The 17,972-nt window shown below is 42.7% G+C and overlaps 1 protein-coding gene across 8 annotated transcripts in view; it reads right to left on the bottom strand.

The window, feature by feature from the left end:
• Positions 1 to 11,372, bottom strand: part of EML6 (EMAP like 6) — a 255,703-nt gene extending 244,331 nt beyond the window's left edge. For 2 of the 8 annotated variants that reach the window (XR_005243334.2, XM_038006941.2), the window contains exons 1-2: positions 10,809 to 11,372; positions 9,342 to 10,051 (exon numbers count right to left, since the gene is read on the bottom strand). Coding sequence is in view for 5 of the 8 variants with exons in the window: in XM_038006941.2 (XP_037862869.1) it covers positions 9,342 to 9,538 (197 nt within the window). In the remaining 3 variants the exon portion in view is untranslated. Of the gene's footprint in view, positions 1 to 9,341; positions 10,052 to 10,545; positions 10,681 to 10,808 lie in introns of those variants that run through there. The other 6 variants (XM_007970611.3, XM_073022983.1, XR_012095287.1 and 3 more) reach the window with 5 other exon arrangements.
• Positions 11,373 to 17,972: the final 6,600 nt, after the last annotated feature.

Genomic DNA, 17,972 nt, shown 5'->3' with positions numbered 1-17,972 from the left:
GCCAATATCAGCCTCATTTCCATCTGCACTCCTCTAACCCACCACCCCTGACACCAGACCAGCAGGGGATAAAAAAACCCTTAATAGTAGCACTGGCACCCCAGTGGGCAAACAATGCCCAACTGGTCTTCCAACACTGTGGCCACCAGCCATTGCGTAGCACTGTCCGGAGACACTTTGGCATGGTCTCTTATGAGAAGTGAAAACTCCATAATATATATCACCAATATTTTTTTTTTTTTTCTTTTGAGATGGAGAGTCACTCAGCCACCCAGGCTGGAGTGCAGTGGTGCAATCTCAGCTCACTGCAACCACTGTTTCCTGGGTTCAAGTGATTCTCCCATCTCAGCCTCCTGAGTAACTGGGATTACAGGCACTCACCATCATGCCCAGCTAAGTTTTGTATTTTAGAAGAGACGGGGTTTCACCATGTCGACCAGGCTGGCCTTGAACTCCTGACCTCAGGTGATCTGCCCACCTTGGCCTCCCAAAGTGCTAGGGTTACAGGTATGAGCCCCCGCACCTGGCCATATCGCCAATATTTTTAATGTAAGCCCTTTTAGTATCCCTTTACTTATCTTTTCTTGTCCTCAACTCAGTATTTCTCATCACTGTCCTTTTCTGTGCATCAAGAAATCATTTGCCTCCTCTTCTAATCCACCTTCTGTAGTAAAGTTGCCATTTATTCTCTCCCAGTCTAGTCCCCCCTTATTAGGGGTGGGGGGATCTTCTCTAAAGGGGAAGCCCTTTGAAACACTGTCCCACCCTCCAGGCTACAGCTGTTTGGACCCGGTGGACATCCTGACCCATGACAGGGAAATTAGATTCTCTTTCCTAGGAATTTGGAATTAAGACTCAAAAGATTGATTCAGTTGATTTTGTAGGACCAAGATTGATTGTACTCAGGGGACTGAGGTGGATTTTTGGGAGGGCGGCCATGTGCAAAATGAATCCTTAAGTTAAGCAGCCAGAGAAAATCAAAGCATGATTTTCCAGAGAGAAGCAGAGATGTGAATCCCTGGGTTGCATAGGGACACTTGCAAGAGAAATAAGTAGAGAAAGAATAGCTGCCTGATAGTGTGCAGTGACTGATAGTGTGCACTCCCTGTAATTGAGTTCCAAAAGGTTTTCTTTCCACCTTGTAATCTCCTCAACTGTACTTCTTTGAAAAAGTTTCTTGCAACTGATGATCCTTACTTAGAAGACATCTTGTCATTTGTGAGTCTTGTTTTATTCCTATCCATAAAATCAACTCATAACACAGAAAAATGTTTTCCTGGCATTATTAAACAGCAGTTAAACTAAAAATGAAGGCTCATGCCTTAAAATAATTCCCCGTAGCCTTAGAAAAATTCTCTAACCAGCCTATTAAGGAATTACCAGTCCAGAGAGAGCTCCTTTCACCTCCAGGAGGTAAGCTGGCCTGCTGCTCCCCTCCTCTGTGTTCATGGGAAAGGGAGTAGCAGGCAGCAAACCAGTGGACAATCCCAGAATCCTTCAAATTCCAGTTGAGGCCATCCAGATGCCTACCTCCCTTAAGGGAAAGAAAGGAATGAACTGATAAAGGGGTAGAGATCAAAGGGCACCCTCTGTTACAACTCCCCCTGCTTTCCATACCACTCACCTCCTCAGCTGGCTCAACAGACCTGTGTCCAGCAGCAAGGCTGATGCTTATAAAATCATTTTTAAGAAGCAAAAACCTTTGGGAGTAAACAAATCCAATGGATAGACTGTTATTGGTCCCTAAACTAGCAGTTACTAAATACTGCACTCACTCTTCAAGTTATAGTTTACTTTATAAATACATAAAAATCTACATGTCATTCATTAGCTCTAATAGCATCGTTACAAATATAGAATAGCAACCAAAGCCTATGGTTTCTATTTCTTCTAGGTTAATCTCTTTAATGGTTATTTCCATTTCTGGGCCCCCAAACATTCAGCATCTTCTACATGGAAGAAGTTAGTCCCCTGCTGGCTGAATTCAAAGGCTGTGGGCATCCAAGATAGTTTCATGGAGAAAAAGTAGTCTTTTCAACAAACGATGTTGGGACAACTAGATATCCACATGCAAGAGAATAAAGTTGGACCCCTACCTCACACCATATATAAAAATTAACTCAAAATAGATAATCTACCTAAATGTAAGAGCTAAAAGTATAAAACTCTTAGAAGAAAACATAGGAGTAAATCTTGATGACATTGGATTAGGTGATGGTTGCCTAGATATGACATCAAAAGCTTAAAAAAAGAAAAAATTAATAAATTGGACATCAACAAAATGAAAAACTTCTGTACTTCCAAGGGTACCACCAAGACAGTGAATAGGACAACTCACTGAATGGGAAAAAATCTGCAAATAATATATAAGGGACTTATACCCAGAATATGTAAAAACAAACAAAAAAAAAAACTTTTAGAACTCAACAATAAAAAGACAAACTGATTAAAAATGGGTAATGGATTTGAATAGATATTTCCCCAAAGAAGATATACAAATGGCTAATAAGTTTATGAAAACATGATCAATATCATTAGTCATGAAGGAAATGAAAATTAAAACCACAATGAGATATCATTTCACACCCAGCAGCATGGCTATAATAAAAAAAGACAAACAGTAACAAATCTTGACAATGATGTGAAGGAATTGGACCTCTCATACATTGCTGACGGGACGGTAAAATGGTGTGGCTGTTGTGGAAAACAATTTCACAGTGCTTCAAAAAGGTGTTCAGATCCACACCTTGAGGATAGGAGAAGCTGCAGGATAGTGTTGCCTAATTAGGGTTGCTGCCATGGGAACAGCTTTTCACCTATCACAGTGTAATCCGCATGTCTGATTGATGCGGTTGGTGGGACTGATAAAATTCTTTATTCAGCGCAATGTTTTCAAGCAGTGACCATTATGTGGTAAAAGAAAACACAGTCATGTTTCTTTTCTTTTTTGTTTTTCTTTTTTTTTTTTTTTTGACAGCGTCTCACCCTGTCACCCAGACTGGAGTGCAATGGTGTGATCACCGCACATTGCAGTCTTGACCTTCCAGGCTCAAGTGATTCCCCTGCCTCACCCTCCCAAGTAGCTGAGACCATAGGCACATGACATCATGCCTGACTAATTTTTAAATGTTTTGTAGCGATGTGGTCTCCCGATGTTGCCCAGGCTGGTCCTCAATTCCCAGGCTCAGATGATCCTCCCACCTCAGCCTCCCAAAGTGCTGGGATGACAGGAGTGAGCCCAGTCTCATATTTCTGAATTAAAAATTAGATTCATGATGTGACAAGAACAAGTATATCCACAACAATAACTGAATGGAATATTTGTGACTGTCCTTGGAAATCTAGGACATATGTTACCAAAACCCATGAGGCATTAATGACCTGGATGAGAATTACAATGACCTTGGTCTTTCTCTGGCTATCTATACCAGAATTTTGGGCACATTAAGTTGCTTCCCACTCTGACACTTTTGCACATAACCTCTTTTCTGCCACTACATCTTCACCTGTCTTCCCCTTCACACCCTTCAGGTCTCTGCTTAAATGCCATCTCCCTAGAGAGCTGCTCTGGAAATCTTGCCTAAGGTGGCTTCCATACCCCCATTCAACTCAGTTTCTCTGTGATTATTTTTCTTCTTAGCACTTATCACAATCTATAGTCACCTTATTTTCTTGCGCATTCACTGTTGGCTATCCCCATCAGAAAGTAAGCTTCAAGGCGGCAGAAACTTTGTCATGTTCACTGCTACACCCCCTGCATCTGGCACGTTATAGATGTAAAATGAGTTTTTGATGAATTAACAAATATGAAAGAATAAATTACACCCAACTTAGAGAAAAAATAAATCTTAATAAAAATCACCAAAGACTATAATTAATAAAAAGAGCAATAATGCAATCATTTATGAAGATCATTATAAGCTTCCATCAAAAGCTTTCACTTCACGCTCTTTCCAATACACAGAGTAAGTGGGATCCAAACAGCAGAAGGATGGTCCCATTGAGTAACTATGATTAAACCTCTTTCCCTCTCAGAGCCATACCTGTAACATGAGAAGACCTATTTCTCAGTGTTGGGGGTGGGAGAATTCAGTAGGATGACATATATATGAAGTGTCTGGTACAGAGCAAGCACTCAAGTTAATATGGATTTGATTCTTTGTGGTTACCTCCATGTTTCTCTTATTCAAACTGGTCAAGGGACTAAAGAATATAAAGTCACATCTCTAGGCCTTCATGTGAACCTGCTTACCTGACACTCCAGACCCAATCATGGCTGTTAGACAAGTCTCTTCAAATCCAACAAGTTCAATTGTATTTGCAGTGCTAGATTATTTGAGCCATGTCACAATTTTGACTAAAATAATTTTTTTAAATTAAAATCTCCAACAGATCATTGTTCCAAAGCTGTGGATATTTCTCTTTTTCAATTTTTTTCTTTTCTTTTTTTTTTTTTCTTGAGCCAGGGCCTCACTCCTGTCGCCCAGGCTGGTGCACAATGGCACAAGCCCAACTTACTGCAATCTCCACCTCCTGGGCCAAAGAGATTCTCCTGCCCTAGGTCCCTGAATAGCATGGACCACAGGCCCTGCTACCATGCCCAGCCAGCCCTTGTATTTTCTGTAGAGATGGGGTTTTGCCATGCCACCCAGGCTGGTCCTGAACCCCCAAGCTCAAGTGATCTGCCCACCTCGGTCTCCCAAATTGCTGGGATTAGCCCGGCCAAGCTGGGGATGTTTCTAAAGTAAACTTAAACATGGTTCCATTTCCAGGCAGAATTCTAATGATCTACTTCAGATATTCTTGAATAAATCAAACAGTTTATAGACCAACAGAGGATAAGCGGAGTTACAAAGAGCAACAACTTACTACCTTCTGGTTAGGAAGAAGTCACAGTTATAGGGATCACAATGACAGAAAAATAAGAGGCCACAGAGCAGTGAAGCCAAAGCTTGGAGCTTTGGAATCAGACCAATCTGGGTTCCAATTCCCATTCTACAGTCTGCCAGACAGTGACAACAGGCAAGATCCTCAACCTCTCTGTGCCTCAGCTGCCTCCCCTGTAGACTGGGGTTAGCAACAGTGCCTATCTCACTGGATTGTGAGAGGGTGGATCAGATCAATCCATACACACATTTAGTTCTGAGTTTGGCACTCATGAGATGTTAGCTCTGGTTATAAGATTCATTCTCTGCCTCAAGGGTCCTGTATATGCTTACAAATGAAAACAGAATGAAAGTATAGCCCTAAATGATACATATGAAGTGAGCAACGTCAGTCACAAAACACATAAAGTTTTGGAAGTGCAAGGCGCCCCTTCATCGGAGGATGGTGCGAGGTCTCATGGGAGAGGTAAGACTGCAGAAGATGGGGCCTTGCAGGATGCAGATGCAAACAGGACCCTGGTGCTGCGCACCTACCATTGGCCAAACATTTTTGTATGTAATCCCCACAACAAACTACAAAGGAGATACCTTTAAAACTCCATTTCATAAGTGACAAATTGTTTCACTGACGAGATAGTTAAGAGTCAAAGAGGTTTAGTAAAGTCGCCAGCTGGTGGCAGACCTAGGTTGAAACTCAAGTATGACTGACAGCAAAGCCCAAGCTCCCACCGCTATGCCATTGGAGGGGTGGGGTTGGACAGACAGAGAAGGGCCAGCGGGGAAGATGAATCATTCCAGTGTGAGGCAGGGAAGAACAGAGTCATCATATGGCAAGTGGGAAGCAAACAATTTATGATTTTTTAAAAAAGGAAAATAAGGATAGGATGGTAGGTTAGGAGAGAGAACAGAAAGCTTAGGAATCTGGACTTCTGCCTGTGAGCAACGATGAATCATTGTTTTGTTTTGGGGGGTGTGTGTGTGTTTAGTGAAATACTACTTCTACCACAACTAAGAATATTTATTGAGCACCAACTAAGGGCCAGGTCCTACACTAAACCCTTTGCATACATTTTTTTCTAATAGTTACAGCTCCGCAGTTTAGGTATTGTTACTCCCATTTCACAAATAAACAAGGCCCTGAGAAGTGAAGCCGCTCACCCAGATACCTCCAGTAAATGGCAGAGTGGGATTTATACCCAAGTGTGCATGATAACAAAGTCAGTGCCCTTTCCCCTAAAGCAGCATTGTAGATAAACCTCCTTTGCAACTGGGAGCCAGAAAATGAGGGAGAAGAACCTGGAGACAGGGAACTAGTCAGAAGCAATATATATAGGGGTCCAGAGTGAGGAGATAAACGTCTCAACTGGAATCACTGTGAAAATGGAAGGGAAGTAACAGAGGGTGAATGTGTTCATGGGCTTTTCTTTCATGTACTCCCATTCTGTGTCATGTTCTACTACCTAAAGTAGAAACCAAGTTAGTAATTATCCCAGTCTCTATTACTGTCCTTGTTATCAAGCCCTGATTTGCATCTTGTTGTTAGCCCAATAGCAAATATTACTTTAAGTATTCACTTGTTCTATCACAATGTTATCAGGTCCAAAATATGGCATCATCTTCTAATCTGTTACCTGAAATGAAAGGTAATCATTCAAGAGAATAAAACTAAGCCTCCACATTCAGTAAATTATATTATGCCTCACATACCAACATCTTTAAAAATCTGACTTAAACATATAGCCTGTCAAAGCAGAAGGACACATATGCTGAGCCCTAATGAACTCTGCCAAAACCTGCATTATTATTAGGGTTCATTATGATCACGGAGATCACATGGTTTTATAAAATGGAGTGTGTTATCAATACTTGTTGGGCTGCTTTCTAGTTAATATTCTAGGCAAAGCAACACAAAAAATAAAGCAGTACAGATGTATGCACATGAATATATCTTTCAAACTAATGAAAAAGCTATGTACCAAGTGGACAATTACTTACGCTATCTCACTTGATCGAAACAAGAGTTAGAAATGAACAAGTTTTGATATTCATGTAATGATTCAATAAAAAACCAAAATATTTCTGCATTAGAACCTTAGCTATAGTACTCTCCATTTAATAACAAACTTCAATATTTCAGGTGGAAGAACACATGGAAATGAGTTAAAATTCATAAGGACAAAAAATTGTGCATTGTGGTTTGTGCAGTGCCTTCACCAGAAAAAGATATTTACATACATAAGACAAAGCAAAAGAACAGCATAAACATTCCAATTTTATAGCTCTTAATTCCATAATAATCTGTGGTTTGTGTTTTTTAATTCATTAAACTTAATTTTATTCTTATGTACAAAGACATATATGGATGTTAAAGAACTCTACTCTGCTCACCTGTACATACACTGACCCAACCAAATATTGTGGAGAATTATGAATACAGTCTTTTCTCTGAAATCAGCCTTACTACTATGTCACTAAGGTAGTTTAATAAATAGATCAGACGCTAACTGTCTCTTTTGCTTTTCATCAGTTAAGGCTCCCTACAAACCCAGTTATACACATCACTTCATTCACCTTTTCTTCAAATCTGAATGTTTCCTTAACCACCCAAGCTAGATTTCATCACATCCCACTAGCCCGGCTGCTTGTCATAACAACGGTTTACTGCAGCTCCACCCTTTTCCCACCTTCAGTTTCAACAGTGCATTTTGGTTTTTTTCCTTGTATCAGAGAAAAAATTAGGATTAAGAGTTCAAACCCACAAAGTAGTTCAGTGAACTGTCACATTAGTATTATTTAACCACAGGGAATTTTCTGTTTAAGTGCCACTCTCTCCTTTCCCCCAAAGGACTACATATTATTTTGATGCTGTAATGGAAAGCACTGCATTAAGACAGAGAGAACAAAAACATAATGGGCTTAAATTTTTTAACATCTAACCTTTTCATGAGTCATTGTTAATCATTTGCACCTGTAACTTTCATAATCAGCCTAGCAATTAGAGAAGCAAAATCTGCAGAACAAAACTATGTAAGGATGCCCCAATCACAACCACTACCATGTTAGGGAGGGAAGAAAAAAAGCTATTTTTGTCATATGTGACGTGAAAAAAGTTTTACATGTTAGTTCTACCAAATCTTAAGAACATTAGAGCTCTCATCTTCAAACAAAAGTCAAGAATTTTTAAAATCTGTATTTTGAATATTAAGTGTTTGCTTTCTGTAACAATTTTTCAACCTTAGGTCTCAGGAAAAAAAAGGCTCTGCAATATAAGCACATCATTGGGAAGAGAAAAAAAAAGCTAATCTTTGAAATCATTCTCTGCACTGAGAAATTAGAAGCATGGACATGACACCACTTCATTTATTTCATTGTGAAAGACAAACTTAGAGCAAAAGTGGCAATATTCTGAGAATGTAATGGTAGTTGTTCTACATCAATGAAACACACAAGTTTGGAAGGTACAAATATGGTCTCTGTCAGTTGTAGTCCATCCTCAGCAAGTCATTTTCCCTCTGGGCTGAGGCTCCCATATGATGAAAATCTTCCTTAACTGCTGAAGGCTGAAAAGGATTCCCTGTGAACAGCATTTGGCCCATACCTTGTTTGGTCACATAAAAGCTGACAACGGTTGGAGGAAAATGTGTCTGGTCCAAAGATGAGAGGATAGGGCCAAGAATCACAATGTAACCCCCTTCAATTTAATCGGGAAGGCCCCTAAAATGGCCATTCATCCAAATGAGCTCTCCTGTCAGTCAGTCTTGGGCCATCCGCTAGCAGATGTTGGTCATTGTGTGGGCTGGCTGGTAGGATTTTGTGATCCAGCAGCTGCCAGCCTTTAATAACCTCAACGATGTTGTGGAAGCATCCATTTAGTTATAAATATGCTTTGGGCATTAAAACACTGCCAAGTGAAATATTAGAGAACAAACTCCCCGCCCACTGCAGAAATTTCCCAGGTCCAAAGCATCTGAGATGAAGATTCCAAATTACCAGTAGTAAAATTTCTTTTAGATCTTTTTTAATCCTCTTGCTTACTGAGAAACCCACTGAGCAGCCTCCCAAAGAAGATGCCCACACTTCAGGCTATTGGTCCTACCGTGCACCTGGTTAGGGAAGGAAGAAGTGTTTGATAGTTACCCAGGCTCCTTCCACTTGTAGCAGGAAAGAACAGCAAGAACGCATTAGGAACACTCAACTCCCTAGAGATTCAAAAGCCGGGATTCCGGAGGGATACAGCGAAAAGACACCTCTCCTTCCTACCTGCACCCCCGACTCTGTTTCTGCCCTGGCCCTAGAATCAGCAGCCCTTCAGTAATTCCATGCGGCTCCAGACAGAATCCTCTATTCCACGGGGCTCCCGGATCCGACCCCGGGAAAGCCCAGGTGGTCATCCTCTTCCCACCCTCCCAGCCTCCACACTCAACCTCTCCCCGCCGCCCCTGGCCACCCCCTTACCTGATAATGTCGTCGTTGTGTCCCAGGAAGAATTTTTGGCTGTGCTCGCGGGTGTTGTAAACCACCCCGACCCCAGCCACAAAGTAGACCACCTCCTTGCCGGCCGTGTAGTACAGGTTGTTGCGGCACTGGTGACCCCGGTACCCGTACACCCACTCCAGCCGGAGCTGGCAGCGGGGCGCCGTCCGATCCGCCATGATAAGCCGACCCCGCGCGCCCCCCGCCCCCCCGCGCGCCGGAGCAGTCCTCGCCGAGGCTGGGGCTGCGGCCGACCTGCAGGGGCTCAGCGCGCGGCGCTGGGCGCTGATTTCCGAGGCGACGCACAGGCACAGCCCAGCGGGCCGGCCGCCACCATCATCCGCTGCAGCCGCCGCAGACAAGCCGCCGCCGCCCGTATGCGGCCGCCAGACCCCGCCGGGCGCCGGGCTCCCTCTCCCCGGGCAAGGCGGCTCTGGGGGCGCCGGCACCCGCGCGCGCGCCTCACTGCACCTGCGGGCTCCGGCCCCCAGGAGAGGCTCTCGGGGGGGCCACCCCGCCTTTTACATCAGGGATCTGCATATCCCAACAGCGATCACCCAGTTCGCTCACTGAAGTTTGCGGTGCGCCGGGGCTTCGCGGCAGTCGGCGGGATTTATTCTGCGATAGCCTTGATTTGACAGGCAACCCGGGTGAGTTCTGCCATCGCTGTCCTTGGATCCGAAACTGACAGTCTATATCCAGGATGCAAGAGCGAGGAAGAAAGAAACAGATTTTTCGCATAAGTCACCCAATCCAAGAAAATTATCCCCAAACTAAACCAAGTTTGGTATTTTTAAAAATTTTCCCCTACTCCCGCTTTCTCCCTCCAGTTCCATCTCCTTAATGACATGAAATATGCGTAAATGTTGCTGCCTGGCTGATATGATTTGAATGAACGCTTGCTGTTTCCCTAATAAACGAGGGCGAATAAGCAATGGTCATTTTTTAGATGCTCCAATTAGTTTTCATGTGTGTGTTTAATAATCACATCCTCCGTGAACCTTCTCTTCACCGAGAAAGCCATAAAGAACTTAGCAGCTCTCATTGATCACCAACTCCAATCCGCATCATGAAAGACTGTCTTACACGGAAGAAACGAGGCACTAGTGCAATCGGAGGGAGTGCGCTACCTACAAACGCTCCTGTTCCAGGAGAAATTAAATAACAAGCGGCAAAAATCGTTTACCTCTCCCCCAGAAACGTCTGCGCTAAACACCGGGTCCTACGGAATCCCGGGTCCTGCCCTAAGCCCAGCGTGGAGCGGGGTCGCCCGCGGGACAGCAACCCCCAACAGACACACACGTCCCGGGGGTCGGCGAGCTGTGCGAGGGATGCCCGCCCTCAGGACTGCTCGGCCCGCGCGCACTGCCGCCCTGGCGGCGCCCTGCACTCCTCCCACTCCCGAGCCAGCCTCGTCCGCGGAGCATCCCCGCGCTCTCTGCCTCTAACCTCTGCTGCCAGCGGACGCCACCGGCGCGTCCTGGATCCCGCGCGGGCGAGCGAAATCCTCTGTCTGCCCTCCCCTCCCTGCCTCCCGCACCCGGGGATGGGCTTCGTCACTGGGGCGCCGCGGGAGACAGGTTCTTCCTCCAGCTGGGGCTTCGGGGGCGGGGCCACAACGCCGCGCTAGTGAACCTCCGCTGCCGGTTACTAGGCGAGATCGCGGCGCTTGGAAACAGCGACGCCCCGGAGGACTGGGGCCGCCCCCTCCCTCTCCCGGCCCCAGAGGCCTCGTTCCCCGTCGCATCCTGGGAAGCGTAGTCCTCTCCGCGCCGGCTAGGGCGGACAGTGAGCGGAAGGGACCACAAATCCCAGGATTCCGCGCGCCCAGAGGGAGTCGCGGCGAGACCGGTACCGGCGTCAGCGGAGCCTGCGGCTCTTGGGGTGAGGAGATCGCGGTTCACCAAGGACGACCGCGTGCCCGCTCGGGCGTTCTCTTGTGACTGAGGCGGGAACTGGCGTGCATGGGTCTCTGTGGAGAAAAGCGGTGGAGTTGGAACAGAGACGGTCTCTACAGCCCACCATTAGAATTTCTCCTGCATCGGTCCCAGAGGGTTGCTGTAACCGACATCCTCACCATGCTGTAACTGACTCAAGCTTAAGTTTGTTTCCTACATCAGTTTTCCTTTTCATTCACATGGATTTTAATTTGTTAGAGTGCAGTTCTGCCAAGTTTAAGAAAAATGCTGGGAATGTGAGCTCACTTGTGCCCTAAGAACCGGCGCCTTCCCATGACCTGCGTCCTAAATTAGAGGACTTAGGTATTTACAGATAACCAGAGTTTGGAAGCAGGAAGGTGCTCATACCGTGAACAAGTAACCTTGGCCTTCAAACGCAGAAGCTAGTGGCATTTCTCCTAAAACTGCCCGAGGTGAACTATGAATCCACTGTGTTCTCAGGTAGCCTATTTCTAATTTAGGGCCATAGCTAGCCTTTGGAAAGAGATTTCAAAATCCCAGTGACTAAGAGGCTGCAAAAAGATGATGGATTGGACGTTTGGAACGTCCTTTCTTTCCCAGGCTTTCAGTGTAATCGCTTACTCCGTTCATCTCCCTCAAATTTTAAGACAGCAGTCTGACCTAGTAGGAAAGCTCGAAAGAACTGGAAGCGCCAGAGTTTGGATGATTTGTTGCCGCCTGCAGTGATGAAGAGGATTTGAATTGCTCTCATCTTTGTTTTTAAGGAAACAGATCAACAAATAAGTGAGATGGCACTGTGCTAGGCAACAAGAACACTACCAAAAACAAAAACACGGTCTGAGAAAGGTTTGAGATACAAGCAAAAATATAGTTGATCAATGATGTCGTGCCATAAAACAGTGCCAAATGAATTAAAGACAGTAAGTTTTTATTGTTGTTCTTTTTGTTTTGTTTTGAGACAAAACAGGCTGTTGCCCAGGCTGGAATATCAAGATCTTGGCTCACTGCAACCTCCACCTCCCAAGTTCAAACGATTCTCCTGCCTCAGCCTCCCGTGTAGCTGGGATTACAGATACGCACCACGACGCCCAGCTAATTTTTGTATTTTTAGTAGAGACAGGGTTTCGCCCTATTGGCCAGGCTGGTCTCCAACTGCTGATCTCAGGTGATCTGCCCGCCTTGGCTTCCCAAAGTGCTGGAATGAGCCACTGTGCCTGGCCAGTAAGTTCTATATAAGAATTCAGAAGAGGAAGAGTTTTTCCAGATAAAATACATCAGGAAAAGTTTCATGGAGGAACCAGGAAATATAGATAGAACTGAGATAAGTAAAGATAAATTGAAAGAGCATTCCACATGGGTTTAGGGAATAAACAAAAGTGTAGATGCAGAAAAGTGGATTTAGAGAACACTAAAGAGAATACCCAGTTCGGTTCAAGGGAGAATTCATGTAAGATCAAGAGGACACATGAAAGGTTATATTGTAGTTGGAGCTGAGAATAGGGGTTTGCGCTGTATCCTTAAAATAATGGAGTCATTGATTTTTTTGAATAAAAATAAGGAAATAACAATGAAAGCAGTAATTAAAGCATGAGGTATTAGAAGTCTGGGGTAGTGCTTGAGGCTACGTTAGAGATGGGGCAGTGGTCTAGAAAGGAAGAGACGCTTTGGAGAGAAAATGTACAAATGTACTGAAAAGGGGTCTCTTAAATGAAATGGATGGAACATGTTCATTTCCTAAATTATCTTTAGTATAACTAGTGACCCCCATGCTGTACCAGCCTGTTAAATGAGTTGGAGGAATAAGTCTGAGTCTGCCACTTACAATTGTAACCTTAGGCAAATCACTACATCCTCTGATCTTTACTCTCCTCATTTAATAAAGTGTAGCAATACTTACCCCACAGGATAATTGTAAGAATGAAACAATACATATGTGAAAAGTTAATTTGTAAAGCATTAGATAAATGTTAATTATTACTATATGGCAGTAGATAGTAACCTCTACTTGAAAGTATCAAATAAGGCTGGTAATATCCTTTGGAAATAAGCAGTCTTAAAAAACATGAGCAAAACTCATAATATAATAACATTATGTTGTAATGAATAGCAGTTACTGTGTTCCAGGCACTATAAATGGTGCTTTACGTGTATTAAATAATTTCATCTTCATCCTAGTAATAATCCTATGAAGTAGTTACTGTTATTTCCTCATTTTACAGATGAAGAAATGAAGGTAAGGAAAGTTTAAGTAACTTGCCCAGGAATGCACAAAATAGTGACAAAGCCTGGATTTGAACTCAGGCAGTCTGACTCCAGATGCTGCTCTTAAATGCTAAGAATGATGAAAAAAATTGTTTAGATGGTAGAGTAGGTTCACCTGTAAATGAAACCCAAAATAGCCATGATTTAAACTTGATAGAATTTTATTTCTGACAAAAACCTGGAGGTAGTACAGGCCTAGAATGATGGCTCTGCTTAAAGGAATCCTTGAGCACTCAGGCTACTGGCAGCATGCCAGCATTCTGCTCTGCTGTCCCTAGACCTCATGGTCCAAGATGTAGTACTAGCCATCAAACATACACTTCAAGTACATTTCAAAGAAGAGAAGGGTCATGGGGCACATCCTGGCTGCCTTTAAAAGGAGGATGCTCAAAAGCTACCCTAGGTCAGGCACAGTGCCTCACCCCTGTAATCCCAACACTTTGGGAGGCCAAGGCAAGAGGACTGCTTGAGCCCAGGAGTACTAGACCAGTCTGGGGTTTGGTGACACCCCTTTTCTACAAAAACTACAAAAATAGCTGGGTGTAGTGGCACAGGCCTGTGGTCCCAGCTACTCAGGAGGCTGAGGTGGGAGGGATTGCTTAAGCCCAGGAGATTGAGGCTGCAGTGAGCTGTTATCATGCCAGTAGACTCTAGCCTGGGCAACAGAGTGAGATCTCAAAATAAAAAAAGAAAAAGCTACCCCAAGTCTTTTCTGTTTATATCCTATTGGTCTGAACTTAGTTATGTAGGCATACCTAGCTGCAAGGAGATTTAGGAACTAGTTTTTATTCTGGGAAGCCATGTACCTAACTAAAAATAGAGGTATGGGAAAAAAAATAAGTGGCACTTTACATCCCTTACCTCTTTTAATTCTTACAACAACCCTATAAGTAAATAACTTCATTTTAATGTGAGGAAACTGAGACCCAGAGAATAAGTAATTTAACCAAGATTATTCAATAAGTGGCAGAACCAGAATCAAATTTAGGTCTGTCCAACTACAGAACTAGTATTACTAACCGCTACTCCCACACCTCCCAACCCAAGACATAGATCCATTTATTATAAAACGATGAGAAAGTAATAGCTGAGTAAAGCAAGATCTCAGAATTTACTTCCTGAAGTTTCCTAGATAATAAGGGGGAAAAAGATTCAACAAACAGTACTAAGGACAGAAGATAAGTTGAAAAACTCATGAAAATTCTCACAAAAATGCTCCAATTTGGAAAAGTCAAATGTATGTATATATTTTTAGAGGTTGAGGTGAAGAAGGGGGATATGTTTAGAGAAGACCCTACATATGACTTTAGGTCTTCAGCAAAAATAGTTTCACTAGGACCTGCCATCATCAGGGAAGTGGTTGAATGATGGCTGTACTATGCAGAGTCAAAGGAATAATCCAGCATTCACAGGTGTGAGATATATCTTTGCATGGGATAGGTCCTGGAACTGGTCATTTCATAGTACCTTAAGCAAGAGCAAAACCTTGTCCCTTAGTGGAGGATGTACTTAGTCCCAACAGATTTCACCCATTTTCTTACTCTGCTCTTTTCCAATATTAGGCTACAGAAAAGTAGGGGGGCGGGGGAGAAAAAACAGGAGCCACCATATTTTAGCTCTGATAAGATCAATTCATTCCTAAAGTGGGAAGGATGTAAACAATAATTTCTATAAAATATATCAGAATAGGGAGATACATGATCTAGAAATAGCTGCCCCTATCCAATATGAGCAAGATGAAAAGAAAGGGCATTGCAAACACAAACTAAAATCCTGAAAGAAAGGTACATAACATGCAAGAGATAGATGAAGAACCCCACCTGGAAGACAGTTTACATTCTCTGCTGGAGAAGAACTTAGTTACAGCATGAATTTAAGGTATCAGTGATGTGGTTTGGCTGTGACCCCACCCTAATCTCATCTTGAATTGTAACTCCCACAATTCCCATGTGTTGTGGGAGAAACCCCATGGGAGGTGGTTGAATGATGGAGGTGGGTCTTTCCTGCACTGTTCTGATAGTGAATGAGTCTCACGAGATCTGGTGGTTTTAAAAACAGGAGTTCCCTGCACAAGCTCTCTGTTTGCCTCCCGCCATCCATGTAAGAAGTGAAGAAGTGACTTGCTCCTCCTTGCTTCATCTGAAAAAATAAGGAAGAAAATCATAAGGGGGAAAAAATATATTTACTATTCATTAAGTGGAAGTGGATCATCATAAAAGTCTTCATCCTCAACGTCTTCACATTGAGTAGGCTGAGGAGGAGGAGGAAGAGAAGGAGTTGATCTTGCTAACTCAGAAGTGGCAGAGGCAGAATGAAACTCCTCATATAAAGTGGACCCACACAGTTCAAACTTGTGTTGTTCAAGGATCGACTGTATACTGAAATAATGAGATGAAAGAATGTTCCCATAATGCTAAAAAAAAATCATCCCACAGATTACTTACCTTTAAATGAGGAGATCTGGAGGACACTATCTCAGCTTATCAAACTCAGTATCATTAGTGGCAGAACAACTTGCTCCTCCTGCCTCCTGATGTGATGAGTATAAAGTGCTGCATAAAACATTTTTACCAAATAATATCTAACCCAAGTCTAATTAAGCCTTGAGACCTAACTTTCAGTCTATAGGAAAAGTGGCATAGATGAATGAGTTAATTGAAATCACAAGGAAACAATCAGGTAAAGCCAGAAGGTAGGACAGTATATAACACAACTGACCTAGCCTCATCAAAGGGTAAATGTAATAACAACTAAAAAACTAAAAAGCAAGGAATTATTCTTGCTTTAGTAAAAGAGACTAACGAGATGTAACAATGAAAAATAGTGTGTGAATCCTGATTGGATCCTGCTGGTTTGGTTTGGTTTGGTTTTTTCCCCACAGTTTAAATAGAATGTGGGGAAAAACAATATTAGGGAAATTTGAATGCAGAGTGCATACTAGAGGATATTAAGGAATTGCTGTTTTTATTTTTAGGAAAATCTTATGAAACACATCCTGGAGTATTTAGTAGTAAAATATTGTTTGCAGCTTATTTCTAGCTAATTCAGGAAGAAATGTGAATGGAAATAGAGAAATATATACATACACATACAGACATATACATAAGAGACTAAGCAAATATGGAAAATATCAGCGATTGCTGAATCTAGATATTTTTCTACTTGTTTTAATTTTTGAAATAAAAAATTGGGAAAATTTATTTCAGGGATCTAGATAGAAAAAAAAAATCGAGGATGTGTGTGGAACATCAGGAACAAAAAAATCAGGCTGGTCTCAGTTTTCTACACTGCAACTTGCAATGCTGCCAGAAAAAATGGAGCAATGTCTGTAAGTTCTGAGAGGAACAAAGTGTAACATCAGAATTATAACTAGCTAAATTATGTATACAGGCAACAGGCAGATATTCGAAATATTAAAGAAATTATATAGCACTGTGACAGTTATGATGGTTAATGGCAAATGACTAAAGATCTCAAACCATTAAAGAAGGTAGAAGTTTCTCACATAAAAAGTGTGGAGATAAGCAGTTAAGGCCTTGTACAGCAGCTTCAGGAAATTGTCAGATCCTCAGAATCCTCCCTCCTGTCTTGCTACATCCAGCACAGGTCTTTCACCTCATGATCTAAGACGATAGACCAAACTTTAGTGGTTATATTTGCATACCTGCTAACAGGAAGGAGAATGAAGATGAGCATATCCTCTCTCTTTAGAATATTTTCTGTAAGTCTCATACAATATTTTTGCTTATATCCCATTGGCCAGAATTTAGTAACCAAGCACATCTAGCTGCAAGGGAGGCTGGAATTGTACTGTATATTCTTGGGTGCAGGGGAAAGTATGTACATTTAAAATTATAGGTCTTTTTTAATTTTTTGTTTGTTTTTTGAGACAGGGTCTCACTCTGTCATTGAGGCTGCAGTGCAGTGATGCAATCACAGTTCACTGCAGCCTCGACCTCCCAAACTCAAGGGTTTCTCCCACCTCAGCCTCCCAAGTAGCTGGAACTACAGGTACATGCCACCATGCCAGGATTTTTTTTTTTTTTCTTTAAGAGACAGTATCTCATTATGTTGCCCAGGCTGGTCTCAAATTCCTGAGCTGAAGTCATCCTCCCACCTTGGCCTCCCAAAGTGCTGGGATTACAGGTGTGAGCCACTGTGCCTGCCTACAATTATGAATATTTTACTAAGAACAAAAGGAGAAAGTAATGTTGGTATTCACTAGAAGTTTCTGCTACCACTCCCATGGGATCTTTTTGAAATAAAAACTACCTGACAATGATATATAGCCACCCAAGAAGTAAGCAAAAGAATCAGAGATGGTGAAGCCATGGTAAAAAGATGGAAAGTGGGCATTGAATCAATTTAGTAGGGAAACAACTGTCTCCGTTCTTCAGTTTTCCTTTTTTGTTGTTGTTGTTAAACCAAGTAA

This window comes from Chlorocebus sabaeus, chromosome 14 (genome assembly GCF_047675955.1).
Source record: "Chlorocebus sabaeus isolate Y175 chromosome 14, mChlSab1.0.hap1, whole genome shotgun sequence".
In the NCBI taxonomy this organism is placed as follows: Eukaryota; Metazoa; Chordata; class Mammalia; order Primates; family Cercopithecidae; genus Chlorocebus; species Chlorocebus sabaeus.
This window is presented reverse-complemented; position numbering and strand designations above follow the sequence as displayed.